At 46.5% G+C, this 17,586-nt stretch overlaps 1 protein-coding gene across 1 annotated transcript in view; it reads right to left on the bottom strand.

Moving 5' to 3' along the window:
- Positions 1-17,586, bottom strand: part of DIAPH1 (diaphanous related formin 1) — a 196,575-nt gene that overhangs the window by 122,743 nt on the left and 56,246 nt on the right. Inside the window, 3 exon segments of the mRNA XM_019506582.1 lie at positions 4,928-5,029; positions 6,331-6,489; positions 8,574-8,600. Coding sequence (XP_019362127.1) covers positions 4,928-5,029; positions 6,331-6,489; positions 8,574-8,600 — 288 coding nt within the window.

Genomic DNA, 17,586 nt, shown 5'->3' with positions numbered 1-17,586 from the left:
TACCACTGGGAAAGAATCTTGAGAATACAAGCAGAGGAACTGAAAATGGTTGGTTAAGTTTATGGGGGGATAATTGAAAGTGGGGATGCAGAACAGTGATACAAAGACTTGTCTTGCTGTAAAGGTGTTTTGTGAAATATCTCATTTGAAGAGATTCTGTGGATGGCTATGATTATACTAATAAATTATGCCTATAAGCAAGGTTCAGATTGGACTTTCGAGGGTTAACATTCCTTTCCTGGGAGAAGAATGGAAGGTGACTATTGGGGGTCTAATCCACAGTAGAAAAGGTACTGTTTCATAGTTGGTAGGGTCAGAAGGAACCTGAGCAGATCATCAAGTCCGACCCCCTGCCATGGCAGGAAAGAATGCTGAGGTCAAATGACCCCGGCTAGGTGATTATCTAGCCTGCTTTTGAAGACCCCCACAGTAGGAGCGAGCACCACTTCCCTTGGAAGTTGGTTCTAGATCCTAGACACCCTGACTCTGAAGTAGTGCCTTCTGAAGTCTAACCTAAATCTGCTCAGTCAACTTATGGCCATTATTCCTTGTTACTCCTGGTAGTGCTCGGGGGAACAGGAACTCTCCCACTGCCTGCTGGTCCCCCTTGGCAAGTTTACAGATGGCCACCAGATCCCCTCTCGGCCTTCTCTTGTGGAGGCTGAACAGGTTCAGGTCCCGTAGCCTCTCCTCATAGGGTCTGCTCTGCTGCCCCCTGATCATGTGAGTGGCCCTTCTTTGGACTCTCTCAATGCTGTCCACGTCCCTCCTGAAGCGCAGTGCCTAGAACTGGACACAGTACTCCAACTGCAGCCTGACTATTGTCCTCCCTTTTTTGAAAATGGGGACCACATTGGCCCTTTTCCAGTCCTCTGGCACCTTGACAGAGTACCACAAGCACTCGTAAAGCTGTGCCAGGGGTCCAGCAATGACCTCTGCCAATTCCCTCAGCACCCTAACAGTAATGTTAACAGTAATGTTAGCCCTGGGACTGTGAAGGGAGTTGGGGCATGATTTGCCTTTAATTGCTACAGTTGACCATACAGCAAGCTGTGACAGGCTCCTAAATGAAGTAAGAAATCCACCATTTTCCCTTGCAGCTTATTACTAAAGGCTACTCCATATAGTTTTAGTCTTTACCCCTTTTTCTTTTCCACCCACTCAATTTTATAATGGCACCTACAAGCTCCTGTACTGTTTGAAGTAATCCCAGCTTGTGCCTGAGAACATGGGAAAGAAGCTAACCAGAAATATAGTGAGAAAAATGGCCTTTCAATCTGAATGTCAAACCTGTTGTTGGGAAGAAGATGCAGGGTGGGCAGTCGTGGAAGAGGATGGGGCTACCTTGTAGAAGTGGGACTTCCTATAAGAAGGTCAACATGCAGGTCTCCAGTAATAAGAGAAAGAACTGACTCTAGTATCCAAAGGGTTTCTCCCGGTCATGTGTATAGGTCTTCAAGAGTCCTTTAGGGCACAGGTCAACACCATTCTGCAGTGGGGAGCTACTTTAACAGAGCTTACTTCATGAGGTTGGAAGTGGCCCACACTCAGCAGCCACTGTCCCTCCCCACAAAAATGCTTCCAAAGCGCACAGAAGCCCCGCCAGCTCTGTGCACCACTTCAAATGGCTCTACAGACTGGATCTGGATCATGAGCCATAGGTTACTAATCCCTGCTTTAATGTATGTAACAACTAATCCATATATAAGCTAAATAGATCTGCCTTTTTAAAGGGAAGGTTTTCAATGGTTATTTAGATGTTTTAAAAACGGAGTGCTGCAGGTTGGCCACAAGTGCCATGAGTGGCATGGGCAGCCTCTATGCATGGCACACAGCAGATCAGGGAGGAAGCAGGGAACACAGCAACAGATAAGCAGGGCGCAGAGAAGATCAGACAGGGGAAGAGGATTGGAATAGCACTAGAGAGGGCACAGGATGTAAGTTGAGGCACATGTGCCAAAAAGGTTGGCCCTTGCTGCCTTAAGGAATGTCAGAGGACTGTATCAGAGGCGATGCTGATAGCAGCATCTAGTCAGGGAATGGAATCCTGTATCAGAGGCTCCTGAAGGGAAATTCTAGCTATTAGCTATCCCCAGTGTACCTTTTGTTTCTTGCGAGAGCTTGCCAGGGAACTGTGGCAGCCTGGCTGAAGTCAGGCACTCACATTTAGTGACCAGGCCTCGACAGCTGGCTAACAGATGCCAAAGAGTAAACTCACCTGGCCAGATGGCCCAGCTTTTTAGGATCCTGGGGCCAGATCCACAAAGATGTCTTTTAATGTGAAACGTGTAGGCCTTGGGCACCATTGTGGGTTCAAACTTTTGTCCTTAGGACTATCTAACTACTCCTGTCAGTCTGGATTTTTGTGCTACAAATATCATTAAATAGCCATACATGAGAACAAAGCACTCCAGTTCTCTCTGAGGGACATCCTCATCCTCATGCCCTGACCTCCAATCACTTTGCTGAAAATAGAGGCTGGAGTCTGTAACTGGTCTTTTTTTACATGCTTCAGGACTCCTTCATTTACTGGCATTGCCAATGTGCCTGGGAGGTAAGAATATAACATAGCAAATAATTGTTTTTTTGCGCATTTCAGACGGACAAGTTCAGAGCATCTGCTATTCTTCTAAGCCTCTGTCTCCTCACATTTTTATCTCTCATTCTGAGTTTCTAATCAAGATGCTAACTGACTGGTGAAGGCAATCTGACTGTTTCTGAAGGGAGAGAGAGAATGGTCCTAGTGGGTCCAGCAAGCTAAAGAGCGGACAGTGGTCCAAAGAAACAAAATCTCAAGAAATTAAAAATTTTGATTCTATAAAAAAATTAAACCATGGGCTCCTGTATGAAATTTTTACCCCATTCTCCTCTTCCTCCCAGGGGATATGGCGCAATTGCAAGTAAGAAGAATTTGACTCCTACTGTATCATTTTAAGAACTTCTGAAACTCTCTCACCCTTATTCAGTTTCAGGGCAGCTGCTTGCTAGTGCTCTGCCTGTATTCTCCTTGCTGCCAAGTTTTCATAGCAAGAGCTGTGATACAAATCTATGTGGAGTGTGCATGATATGAAAAATAACTGTGGTTGTCTGTCCCCTATTGAGTGGAAGGGGAAAATACTTAGTTCTGGCAGGTGGGCCTGGCTAGAGCCAGACAAAAGCACTACTGGAGAAGGAAACTAAAGACTGAGCTCAGGTTATTCAGTATCATCATCAAGATATGCTGCTCTTATGACCAGTTGACTTGGAGGCTCTTAGCAAGTTTGAAAAAGTTAGATGGTTTCTTTTAGTAGATGTGTAGATCCGCATCAGACTTTTGAGAAAGAAAATTCCACAAGGACCTGGTCACATGTCCATACATTAAAAAATTATTTGGGTGTAAGTCTGAAAAAATCTTCACAGCTTTGTCTAAAAATCTTACACAATAGATCTCCTCACATCTCATATGTGATGTTAGAGTATAATCCACTTACAGAGGACCTGACAAAACAGACTTCAAAAGGAATCTGAAGTTAAGCATACATACCAAGCCCTGTTTTAGAAATATGTGATGAATCAGCCAAGCTATTACTTATTCCATTTGGTCAGTGATCTTTTAGAACAGCTTATGATGAAAGACTATTTACAACTGATGACAGACTGTCTTTTCATAGAAGGGCAATGCTGACTTGAAGCATTTTTGGGGAAAAACTCAGATTACTTATGGCATGCAAATGTGGGAGAGACTATCAAAATTTTGTTTGAAATTTTTTAGTAAAAATGTTATTTTTTCTATAAACAAAGTGGTTTTTGCAGGAAAAAACTAGAGGATTTTTTTTTTAATAAAGCTGATTGAAACAAAAATAAATAAAAATAAAGTAACTGATTATTTTCCTTTAAAACAAGAAACGTTAATTTTTCTCCACCTGTTTCACAAAACAGCCTAGATATTTAACCAAACCCAATACGTACAACAACAGAAGGCTACTGATATTTTCCCTCTTTTTTGGAGAATTTGACACCACTTTGCGTATAGTCTGTTTCAGTGATTCCTCTGTCTAGTCTGGTAGTTTTTTCTTGGCAAGACCTTTATAAACACGAATCAGTAAGACACACAAAAAACCAACCATGATGCTCCTCTTCAGAGTGTTTTTAAAAAGTAAATAACATTCAGAAATGAAAGAAGTTTTCAGAATTTTTAAAAAATAATTATTTCACAAAAATGGTTAGAACAGGTTGTTAACACTTAGTCACAGAATACAGTAGAAGCTGGATAATTCATAGGGTTCCTAACTCTCTTGCAAAGATGAGGATTTGAAAACTGCTGTGGGTACTCAGAGCCACAGCAAATCATGGAAGTGCTCAGCTGTTCACTTCAGCTGCTTCCAAAAGGGTAGTGCTTCTCTGACCAGCTGCATGATACTATTGTAGTGCTCCGAGAGAAGAAAGGGCACTCTCCGAAGTAACTACCACAGCAAATAGCTGAAAGGTTCGTCCTTAATTCGCAACAGGTTGCTGTATCAACTGGGTTGCAAACCACCTGGATATGAATGATCTGGGTCCTACCATATCTTGGTTCACTCTGCTATCTTTAGAAACTATGAAAATTAACCAAATGATGCGACAAATTAATAACAGATATAAATTAATAACAATTTTAAGCTACTTTCTGATGTACATACTTCACTGAGAATTTACTGCAGAACTTACTTTTGTTCAATTTTACTTGCCAAGTTAAGTGCCATAGAGGCTGTACATCACTTTCTAACAACAGTTAGGGTCTGAGCCATTTCCTTTCCTGTACATTTCCTTCACATTTGTTCAAGATGCTTGTGGGAGATTCCAGATGCCACTTAAAAACTTCTCCTACAAGGGATGTTTTTGTATTTCTTCCTGTACTTCACTGTGCCCTTCCTTTACTGTTTTCTGTACTCAGAGCAAGAATACTCACAGCTTTGGAAGTGTGCAGATACTGGGACACCATCTCCCTCTTGATTATGATGTCCTTTTCCCTCAGAGGTTGCTGTTTTTCTTCATTCAGATTCATATCCACCTATTGAACAAAAAGAGCCAAGTAAAAAAAATATTTATTCAGATGCCCTAATCCTTGGAACAAAATCCCCCAAGTAGAAACATCATGGAATACAATCTGCTCAGTCTGTGGCAACAGAATGCTTCCAACCCTGTCACAGCAAGACCTGAAACCTGTTTCAGTGAGCATGGCAGAATCTCAGGAGGGAAAGAAAAGTATTTGCTTTTTATATAATCATCATACATAATCTTCAGAGGGAAACACCTGAGCTAAGAAAAGGACAAAAGCAATCCCCACTACACACTTCCTTAAAGGAAATAGAAAATGTCCTGAGGAAAGCCAGAGAAAGTTACCTCTTAGTCTCCTTAATCAAGAGCTAAGTGACCAGCCAGAATTCTCAGACTGTAGCCTTCTGTCCCAATAATGATGTTACTGTCAAGCAGTTAAGCCACTTGCTAGTTCTTACTCAGTCCAAGACTCTTATGGTTCCCAGGAGAGTTCTATCCTACTAAAAAGAAGTCAGTCCCTCTCAAGTCCCTGCCTCTGTTTCACATCTGCTAGGTTGCTTTTGTGGAAAATGTTCTTGATTTAATGTTTGCCAATAACACCAAAATCAGAGGGCTATTAAACAACTGAGGAGTCTAAAACCCAACAGCAGAGGTACCAGAGATGGGGGTGCAATCAAGCAACTGGCTGCAACATATTAAAGAGAGTTTATCACTCACAAACCCTAGAATTAGAGCCACTGGAGAAAAAGGGCTGGGACCTAGAAGCTGGATGAAGGGGTGTCCACAGAGGAATATTATAATGCGCTCGTTTGGATCTGAGAAACTACAATCCAAGGGAGCAAACAGACTCCCTTCTGCACGGAGGTATATGAAAGCAAAACAGAAGTTGTGGGATGTTGTTTTGTAACAAAGGCCTCGAATAATTAGACATTTTAGAAAAGTGAAAGGCAGGGTCGCCAGTTCCTGACCTAAGAAAAAAGGGAAGATATCATTTAGTGTAGGGGTCAGGGCCAGATTCAGCCTGCAGAGCTATGGCTTCAGTGGCATTCATTGTTGGGAGGCTCCCCCTAAGCTGCTTGTCTGTTGCTTGAGACTCTAGCAGAAGGGGGAGTGGGGAGGAGGCTGCTATGAAACAGTGTAGCTGGGCAGTAGGGAGAAATGGGAACAGCAGTTGGGTCCTAATGCCCACCCATCTCCAACCTGAGCTAGGTCATTTTGCCCTCTTCACTCCCACTATCAAAGAATGTGCCAACCCCTAGTCTAGAAAGCAAGGCATGCAGGAACAGAAGGTGGAAGTATGGGTGACTGACTTACCAGCATCTGCTCAAAGAGTACAAGCACATCCTCATCAGGGATTTCCTGCAGCGTCTGGCTTGTGCTTTGAACATCCATACAGGAGGCAGACGAATTCCTATGAGATGCATTGGGTCTTTCCTTCTCCTTCTTTATCCTCATACTGGTCAACCGTTCCAGCTGAGTGAAATTAAAAAAAACAAAAACAAATTCAACAGGATACATGGCCCACCTCTCAGATTTATGGATCACCTTCAACTCTGCATGCCATCTCAAAATCCAGCTGGACTCTCAGACTTGCACTGTTGGCAACAGAGAGAAAACAGAGTTTGTTTAGGAGGTAGTCTTTATACCAAGGGGCGTGAACCCATGCTTCAGGAACATACCAAATGCCAATTAGTAGGGACACTCAAGAGTGAAGATTCAAATACAGAAAAAATCCGCTAATACCACACATAACTGATAACCTGCAGCCCAGGTTAGTGGTTATTCTCTTTTCTAGATATTCATGCACTGTCACTAACAGAGGAAAAACTGACATCTTCTGGCACAACTACTGATGCTATCCAAATTCAACATCATCCTGGGGAAGTCTGAATCAGCAAAACCCTGAAACCCAGAAGCAGTTTTGCAGCACTATCCACCAGAAACATAACAGCACTAAGACTATTAATCAACAAGGGGTATGCAAGTGGAGCATCAGTCCCAGGCACTGATTTGGGGAGGACACCAGACCAGAATGGCAGCCCCCTGGGGGGTCTGTGCTGGGCAGCAGCAGTCCAGCACCACTTCTGTAACAGCAGACCACACCCCCTTCCTACCCCCTGCTCTCCAAACGGTTTTGCCCAGGGTGCAAGACTTGCTAGTTAGGTTTTTAATATTAACTATACCAGGCTTGTCCAACATACAGCTTCTGCTGGCCGGTGCAGACCCAGTTGGGCTCCTCCCATCCCCAGCAGCTCGTGGGAACCCGGCTTCAGCCACATGCTGCTCTGGATAGGACGGACCCAGCCGCGTCAGCACCAACCGGAAAAGTGGCATGCAGCTGAAGCTGGCTTCCCACATGCTACTGGGGACGGGAGGAGCCCGGCCGGGTCTGCATCGGGCAGCAGAAGCAGTGGCGGAGCTGTGTGCTGCTCGGGACAGGACAAGCCTGGCCGGAGCAGCAGGGGCTGAGATGCATTTTGTCCCTACCTGTGCCGGTCAGTCCCGGGTGGTAAACGGCTCCGCCACTACTTCTGCTGGCTGATGCCAACCTAGCCGGGCTCCTCCCATCCCCAGTAGCACGTGGGAAGCCAGCTTCAGCTGTGTGCTGCTCCGGATGGGACAGACCCGCCTGGGTCAGCACCAGTGAGCAGAAGTGGCGGCAGAGCCGTGTGCCGCTCGGGACTGACCAGCGCAGGTAGGGGGAAAGTGCAGCTGATCCCTTGCTGCTCTGGCTGGGCTCATCCTAAGGTTCATTTCATGTTTGTAAAATGCTTGGATAGCCCCACATAGATTCACTGCATAGAAATGCAAAATTTATTTTGACTTATTTGGTTGGCACCTTGGGCTGAGATTTTCAAAGCTGAGTCAAAAGGCCAACTTCCATTAAAATGAATGGGATTTAGAGGGCTCCAAATCTTTGTAACATGCCTATCTACCCCTTGTTGCAAATCTCAGCCATAGTTTGGAAGCTCAGCCAAAGAACATAAGAGTTTCTGAACATAAGAGCATAAAAAGTGCCATGCTTGGTCAGCCCCATGGTCCATCTAGCTCAGTATCCTGTCCCGAACAGTGGCAGAGGTGGATGCTATAGAGGGAGAGTTTTGAACTGGTTAGACCCATTTCATTGTCACTTCCTACAACTTCACTGGTGTCAAAGGTCACATGATATCACTTCCTGATGCGATACCACTTCCTGTGGGGTCTTTGAATGTGGCTCGCCGGCCCACTGGGTGATAAAAAGTTTGTGATCCGGTCCCACATTCAGAAAGTTTGGACACCCCTGAACTCTACCAATGCTTGGGAGGACAAAGCTGAGACTATGACAATCTATATTTGGAAAGCAGAGGTAGAGAATCTTATAGGTGCATCCCATAAGAGACAACATGCATGCAGCAGGCTTGCACCAGCAAGAGTTAGGGCTGCTTAGTAAGGAACAGAACAGAATCTAGGGGCACAGCATGCATGGGACACTAAATAAGCTATTGGGAAACAGCCAGGCGCAAGAAAGTTACAGCAGGCGGAAAAAAGTATACGCAAAAGAAAGCAACCATCCTTACCTCATCTGCCATGAGTCGCTTCAAAGTCTGTGAGACAGAAAGAGGAGGGAGAAGGGGAGAAACAATCAGTGACATAAGAAACACTCTAAATATAAAAAGGAGGTGAAGGGGATGAAGAGAGGTAATGGGCAGTAATAATCCAGATTAGTCCATGTCTTTTCAGACCGAACACAGGAGGACAGAGCCAAATTGCCACATCCTGAATGCTAAAATGGTGGTGGCAGAGTGGGGAAGGAGGGAGAATTAAGCCACCAGGCAGACATACAGAAACTCTACAGGTTTAAGAGATGAGAGCTAGAGCTGTTAGTTTTCTTTCTGCTCACTTCAAAATAATTTTGTCATCATATAGTTAAATCCTTCCTAATGATATGCAATGATAAAACACTTGGCCTGTTGGGGGGAAACCAGAAGCAATACCACCCCACAGACCTAGCCCTTGGAATACGAATAGGCAAAATACAGCCTGGGGGCCGGATCTGGCCCACCAGGCCATTATATCCGGCCCATGGAGCCCCTAAAAAAAATTAGAAAATTTATTATTTATTTGCTCCTGGCTGCCTGTCAAAGATGACAGGAGCCAGGGGCAGTCGGACCCAAGGGAAGCCGGCAGCAGGACCCAGCAGCAAGGCCCATCTAGCCCTGCCCCCCAACTAGAAGACCCTGCCTACCAGAGGCTTCTGGCCTGGGACTGTGGGACTGTTCCTGCTTCCCTGTGCCAGAGAGAGAAATGTGGCCCTTGACAGATTGCCAAAACTTGGTAAGTGGCCCTCTACCCAAAATAATTGCCCACCCCTGCCTCAGAAAGATGGAAAACTGGATTTGAATATATGACGTCCCCTTTCCCTATTGTGGAAGGGAGCAGCACGGACTTATACAGCGTCTTCAATGGCAGAACTAGTACCATCATGCAACCATGTTGTGGGATTATGGAACTGGTTCTTTTTGCTTTTGCTTTGCACAGGAGAGTACTGTCCCTGAAGAGGTGATCAAGCCTTAAAATTCAGTCATGTCACTAACAACCACATGGCTCTGTATCTCCACAGCTTTGTTGTAAAGGTATCCTGTTAAAGGTCTCACTGGACCCAAGTATTCCTATAGCATGGATTTTGGATCTCAGTTTTCCAGAACAGACAACTGCTGGTTTCAGGGAAGTGTCTGAGCTTCTGTTAATGGGCACAGATGATCAGGAATGTTAAATAGGCAAGTACACCAGGCTGACATCCAAAAAAGGTAGAAATGAACTTCAATACTTATGGTCCTTTGTCAGTCATCGGAGACAGATAAGATATAAGGAATGTGTCACACTGTATACCCTTTAAAAGTATGTTCTTGTATTGCACACATTGCCTCATGACAATCCATAGCAGGATGCTACCTCCAGCCCCAAACTTCCAGAATAGGACTAACTGAATCCTAAATTCATTACTTATTTGCCAGTTACTTTTTCTACACACAGAAGCCATGTCTTTATAATTTGTTATAATCCAGACATTCCAGCAGAGGGCAGAAATAGCCAATGCAGAGATAAACTGACGATCTGTAGCTGCTCTAAGGGCAGGAAGGCAGTGGCACAAACTTAATCAATGCAGACTAGGTCCATAAGAAATATATTTTAAGACCACTCCAGAGAACATAGATGGGGGCCTTCTCTGCTCCTTCCAATAGCAAGCCCACACATTAGGGACTTGCACACAGAATCAGATGTGCTATATAGTTCAGTACCCCGTACCTAGGATGCCAACTCCAATTCATCATATCATTTAAGCCTCTAATCTGCCTTGGGGATGGATCACTCTTCTCCAAGAATTTAAGATTGCACAACCCTAAGAGAACCAAGACAAAAGCTCCTCTGATACCACAGGCTCATGGTATCTGCAGCCGCATTATTCCAAATGTCTGTCCTGTGAAGTTCACCCTTCAGTGCTGAATTGTGCTCCACAATCTCATCTTTCATGTAAAAATGAAACTGTTTGAAGTTGAAATAAAAACCAAGTATAATCAATTCAAACTTTTGCAGAGTCTAAAAAATACAGTGTGAAGAGGTATGAACACCACCTCTTACATCTCAGTCAGGGCAGACTGAACTCTGGTGAGGTATCTGGCATTCTACTTTTTCACCAAGGAATAACCCCATTCTGCTGTAATCATGTACCTACTATCTTGTTTTACGTCACTCTGCCCCTAGCTGCTGCTTGCTGTCCTGTTCACCTGCAAATGGAAATTAATCAGATTATAGTGCATAGAACAGTCACGTCACAAAGCAGGGAGTCAGAGAAATCACAGCGGGAGTCTGGCTAGGGCCCCATCTGAATGGACTTGCCTCTGCCACTGGAACTTCTGTGATAGTATTGGAAGTTCTGGTGGCCAGCAGCAGCTACCACTACCGATCCACCACAGCATGTGCACATCAGTGCACTTTTCAACAGCTCCGTGGAGTTCCACTCAGCAACTGCCCTGTGAGTAAGCCAAGCACACTGTGGGAAAGCACTGACTGTTGAAAGTACATAACTATAGCTAGGTGCGAGCAAGTGCTGGTCCCAGGAGTGGCCATTCAGCCCTTGCCATCCTGTGACTCTCCTTGGGCAATCTCCTCTTTACTTGCTGTTCACACCTTGATACAAGGGAAACTGCCCCAGGGGTTCCCAAGCCTGGTCTCCTCCTCATGACCACAGGTGTTCACAGTCACTGCCTTATGGACCAGTTATATGGGCTCCATCCTCCCCAGTACCCATTCCCATGCCTCGCAGATGACATACTAATATGTGCCCTTCCTGGGAAAAGGGCTGCCAACCCAGTCTTCGCCCCTCCTGAGTTATGGGCTCCTTGGCCACCTTGGTCTGTGGTTGTAGTCCTTTAGCTTTGGTCTTCTTAGATTAGGAGTGTGCAATTATTTGGGCCCGATGGCCACATCAGGAGTTTTGAAGGGCTGTTGTGGGCTGGCAGACAGAGTAGGGAGATGGCAACTGGGAGCTGGAGCCCTGCACTCTGGGGATGGAGCTGCCCAGCTGAAGCTTCCTTCCCACCCAGTGGCACAGCAGGAGCAGGGAGAGCTGCCACTGTAGGCAAGGGGAGCTGAGCAGCACCCGAGTAACTGCAGCTGCTCTGGAAGCAATCCTGCTGGTTGGGACTGGGGCCAGCAGGTGCAAATAGGAATACAGCACTGGCTACCTCAAGTGGAGCGCCATAGGGGCAGACAAGGGCCTGGTCCAATCAATTGGTGGGTGCCCCCGCAGGCTGGATCCAGTCCTTTGGTGGGCTGGATTTAGCTTGTGGGCCGTATTTTGCCCTCCCCCCCAACCTTAGACTCTGGTCCCAATCATACACCAGTTGAAATCTTTGGCCCTGCTGACACTTGCCCCTCTTGCTGCTCCAGACCTCTGGACTCTCTGGCACTGCTGATGCTCACCCACAGGGCTACCTCCTGGGCTACCAACCCCAACTCAGTCTCTGACTCCTCTCTGGGCCCTGCTGACATCCTGCCCCCTCTCTAGGCCCTCCAGCCCCAGGCTCTGCCTCTCTATGGGCTACAGGCTCACCCATATTCCCAGGCCTGCCTCTAGGCTACAGGCTCACCTGACCCTGTTCTCAGGCCTGCCCTGCTCCCAAGCACTAAGTTGCTTGCCCCAGCTCTGCTGTTCTGCTAGGAGCCAGGCAGCCAGGATCTCCTTTCTCTCTGGCTCCCAGGGTTAGACTGCCTGACCTGCTGAGCCACAGGGCTTCCTCATGCCTCACTCTGGTGGTGCTCCCCCCCCCCCGCCCTTTCCGCCCAGCCCTGACACTGCCCAGAACAGCTGGCAGGGAGGGAGGGGAGGCAGGCAGACACAGAGCGGGGCGGAGGTGGTAGAGCAGGGGCCAGACGCTCCACCCACCCAGTGGGGGGGGAGCAGAGCTGCACACAGAGTGGCAGGAGGAAGGCGCGTGGCCGGATGCGGGGCTCCATCTGCGGCCGGATGCGGGGCTCCATCCCTGCCCGCCCCTCCTCCCCCGTCATTCTTGACAGGCAATTTATTAGTTGTATATAATATCAGGGGGTGCACCAATCAAGATTTTTGGGGCCGATACCAATATCCAACTTTTAAGGAAGCATAATTGGCTGATAGCTCCTCCCAAAAACGTTCTTAAGCAAGACTTCTAAAACCTAATGCTCCTATCCATAACAAAACAGAAGAGAAGTAAAAGTCTTTCATAGATTTCATAGACATTAGGGCTGGAAGGGACCTTGGAAGATCGAGTCCAGCCCCCTGCCCCAGGGCAGAAAGTCAGCAGGGATCATAGGATCCCAGCAAGATAAACATCCAGATGTCTTTTGAAGGCGTTCAGAGTAGGTGCTTGAACCACTTCTGGAGGCAGTCTATTCCAAACCTTGGGGGCTCAGACAGTAAAGAAGTTCTTCCTTATGTCCAGCCTGAAACGGTCATGGAGGAGTTTGTGACCGTTCAACCTTGTCAACCCTTGGGGCACTCTGGTGAACAGACATTCCCCCAGATCCTAGTAAGCACCCTTGATGAACTTATATGTGGCCACCAGATCACCCCTGAGCCTGCACTTTTCCAGGCTAAAGAGTCCCATGGCTCTCAACCTCTCTTCGTAAGGTCTGCTTTCCTGACCTCTGATCATGCACGTGGCTCTCCTCTGCACCCTCTCAAGCTTCTCCACATCCTTTTTGAATTGTGGAGTCCAAAACTGGTCGCAGTACTCCAGCTGCGGCCTCACCAAAGCCAAGTACAACGGGAGGATAACGTCCTAGGATTTACTTCAGCAGCATCTGTGGATGCAAGCGTTTTGCTTGCTTTACTAGTCACAGTATCACATTGCAGGCTCATGTTCATCTTGCAGTCAATCATGACCCCCAAGTCCCTTTTGTCCATAGTGCTAGCCAGTGTAGCACTGCTGAGCCTGTAAGGATGCTGCAGGTTTTTCTTCCCAGGGTCTTATTGTCATACAAGAGGATACACAACTAATTTTTCCTGCCACCTTCCTTATGTACTTCTCAGTCTTTAATGTAAGCTCTTTGGGGAATGACTGTGCCCCCCATTCTGCCTGTAAAAGGTTCAACATAAATTATGAAGACAATAACTCAATATTGATAAATAAATCAATCAATAACTGTAGCTACATCACTGGCTAGTCTGCCTCTTACTGAAGGAACAGCCAGCACTCCATCCATTTACATCCATAGAGCACTAGCAATTTAGGAAGGGATTTTCTATTAGAACAATTCTCACTGCACAACTCTACCTGCATTTGGTTTTTTCATTTATTATTTAGAAGTCAGTGTGAAGCCTGGTACATCAATCTCTGAAAGACTGCAAAAGAAATCAGATCAAAGCTAAAACCTGCTCTGGTTACGCTGACATTTCTATCCCCCTCCTCTCTACTCCTATTAATCTAGTGCAGGGGTATCAAAGATCATAGAATCATTCAAGTCAGGGCAGGAAGGGACCTCAGGAGATCATCTACTCCAACCCCCTGCTCAAAGCAGGACCGTCTTCAACTAGATTATCCCAGCCAAAGCTTCGTCTAGCTAGGCCGACCTGTGGAGCCTAGTGATACAGCCTACAGTGTTGCCTGTGGGTCTCAGGTCAGCCATGAATACCACATGCAGCATGTTCCAGGCCTGACACCATGTGGAGCTGGGTCTGTGGATCTGATCCAGCCTATGGACTGGCCCTACGTTTTTCATCTGGCCCTGTGGGCTAAATGACTTTGGGGCATGCACTAGATCAGAAGTATCAATCCTGTTTCCTTCCTCCTCCTTCAAACATGTGGGGGGCCTTAAAAAATGTTTTCCTTCAGAAACAGTAGTGGAAACAATAAAGAAGATCCCACATGCTATGCTGCTCCTCAGCCTAGCGCAAGGAGATATAACGGTTACATATCTGGTAATACAAAGTTATTTCCAGACCCAAATACACAGTCTTGTGAGGGCCAGACATGCACCTTAAGCATGCTATGACCCCTGGAAACAGCTCAGACAGTTTCAGTCCCAAAGCTCCTAGGGGCTGCAGATCTAATACCAACAGCCTGCTTATCCTGCAGCTACCCACAAAGGGGCAACCAAGGACATACTGCAAACAGTAACTCCGGCTCCCATGCCTCAGAGCATTATCCACTTAGAGAACAGAGTGCCATTCAAGGGAGATTTCCAATTCCTTTAACAAAACAGTAAGCCCACACCATGTATTAAACAACTAGCACTTCTAGTAAATAAACATACCATCTCTTTACTAAGTTCCTACTTTAATAACAGATGGAGAATCCCAAAGGCCCCGAACATGTACAACAGAGGAATTAAACACTCAAATGCTGCCACAGTCCTGAAAGTAGATTGCACCAACAGTATAATTAATGACAACACCACCCTTTTTGGAACCCGTTACATTTTCAATTCATGGTACACATGTGACAGACTAGAGAGGATGGAACAGGAGGGAATCGGAACGACATTCCAGCACTTAAACACTAGAGCTTGGGACCCTCAGTAGTGCAGGGCCAGCCTGAGGGTTAGATCAGGCCCTGGGGCCTGATACTAGCTCACTCCCCCCCATCCCTCAGTGTGCTAGAATTGCGTCCTGGTGGCCTGGCACTACCCTCCGAGTGCTAGGATTGGGTCTTGTGAATCCAGACACCACCCCTGCCACCTCCCACATGCCCTGGGGCCTGGTACCATTCCTTCCCACCCCCCACATGCAAGGATTGGGCCCCAAGGGCCCAGCACTGCCCCCTCCCAGCTCCCAACACCAGGATTGGGCCCTGAGACCTGGTGGTTTACCTGCCTGGCCCTGCACACTGAGATCAGGCGTTCAGGGCCCAGGGTTCCTCATGGGTCTGGAGATTTGGCAGCAAGAGAGCAGTGTTCCTCTGCCATCAAGTTTCTGGACCCATGGGGGGCACAACAGGCCAGACAACAAAAGCACCTCTAACATAGGTTGCAAACGGCTGCATGGAGGACTAACCAGCAAGAATTTCCTATAACCTTCTAAGAAAGTCAGCCAGGCATAAGCAGCTCCCCTCCAACATCCTAACTCTACTAATTTAACCCTTCTCACAACTCCCACTAGATAAAACAAGTTAGGTTTCCTCCGTGGCATTCTGCTCAACTCATAAGGTCCCAGAGTTGAGCCAAATCAGTACTAGAATAGAAGAGGAGAACTTCATGAAAACCCCAGGGTCATGCAGGAAGCAGTGCTGCGAAGTCCCAGAGACAGCATCTTCCCCCAGCACTGTACTCTGCTTCAGGATTGTACTGGGAAGTACCATGATGTTAGAGCATATGCTGTTATTTTGCAATTGCTAGACAGGGCTTTTTGGGGTAGAGGAAGAAGAGAGTAAAAGTATCCCTCGTACTCTTCCAGAATAAGCAAATAAAAAAGATTAAATTTTCAAATATTACCTTTTGCCTGTCACTTTTTCTTTCCCTTCCCATCTCCTGTTAATACTTCATCACCTTCTACTTTAATGTAAACAGTTTTTCAACCTTGCAAAACAAATCTTTTCCTGGCAAGGTCTGTTCTCTGTATCTTCCTGCTCATCTATGACTACCAGACAGTGCTCTTCCCTATAGCCCTGATGCTGTATGAAGAACAGACAGCAGAGAAAAGCAGTAACATTCAGTGGCATCAAATGAAGCAGGGATACAGAATGCAGAGAAGAGTTTGAAGGGAAGTTTTTTTCCAAAAGAAAGGCACAGGAACTGCTACCAAAGAAAGAATATTAGTCATAGATGCAACCCTTGATGAGTTGAAATAGAGCTAAATACCTAAGGCACACAATCTGGATCAAAAGCCTAGGATAACTTTACCATAGAAATATACCCACATTCTAGCATATAGAACCTGCTGCTAAAGTATAAGGAGGTGAGGCCTTTTAACTGTCCCTATCTGTAACCCCCCAATCTCCAGAGAGCTAATTATCCAAGCAGCTGAGTGGGAACTTTGTGGGGGAGGGAGGAGGACCTCCACTAGTCCCAACTGGTATGGAGGACACCTGAAAAACTGCGGGATCTCTACAATTATGTACTGAATTTCCAGCACTGAAAGATCCCCTAGTACACTTATACAAGAACAATGGAATATTTCAGCCAAAATTTCATAAACTTTATGAAACAAAATTTCAGCCATAATTGGACTTGCAGAGAGCAAATCAGGAAAGCCAAGGCTGCGATGGAACTCCAGCTAGCTACAAATATCAAGGAAAATAAAAAGTCCTTTTTAAAATATGTGAGGAGCCAGAGGAAAAGCAAGGGCAACATTGGACCCTGCTAAACCAGATGGGGCAACTGACAACTGATGCCCAGGAAAAAGCAAACTTGCTAAATGGGTACTTTTCGTCATTTTCCATCAGCCCCATGGGAAGGCCCTGCCCACTATGGATCAGGGAGGCCCGCGTGAGGGAGATTCCTTGCCCTCCATCAAAGCTGACCTCGTGAAGGAACACCTCAACAGGCTGGATACCTTCAAGTCAGCCAGCCCTGATGGGTTACACCCAAGGGTACTCAGGGAGCTGGTGAGCATCATAGCTCAGCCCCTGGCATGGATCTTTGAGAGTTCTTGGCGCTCTGGTGAAGTGCCTGATGACTGGAAAAGGGCCAATGTTGTGCCCATCTTCAAAAAGGGGAGGAAAGTAGATTCGGCAAACTACAGGCCCATCAGCCTGACCTCGATCCTGGGGAAGGTCTTGGAAAAGATTATCAAAGAGGCCATCCTTAACAGGCTAGCTGAAGGCAATATCCTGAGGGATACCCAGCATGGGTTTGTTGCAGGTAGGTCTTGCTTGACCAATCTCATTTTCTTTTATGACCAGGTGACTTATAACCTGGACAAGGGGGAAGAGATTGATGTCATATACCTTGACTTTAAAAAAAGCTTTCGATCTGGTATCCCACGATCACCTCTTAGTTAAACTGGCTAACTGCGGCCTTGACATCACCACGATCCGCTGGCTGGGGAACTGACTCCACGGTAGGACCCAAAGGGTGGCGGTCAATGGGAGCCAATCGTCTTGCTGTGCTGTG

This window comes from Gavialis gangeticus, unplaced genomic scaffold (assembly GCF_001723915.1).
Source record: "Gavialis gangeticus isolate Ggan-Ray unplaced genomic scaffold, GavGan_comp1, whole genome shotgun sequence".
Lineage (NCBI taxonomy): Eukaryota > Metazoa > Chordata > Crocodylia > Gavialidae > Gavialis > Gavialis gangeticus.
The sequence above is the reverse complement of the archived record's forward strand: the minus strand, read 5'-3'. Positions and strand labels throughout refer to the sequence as shown.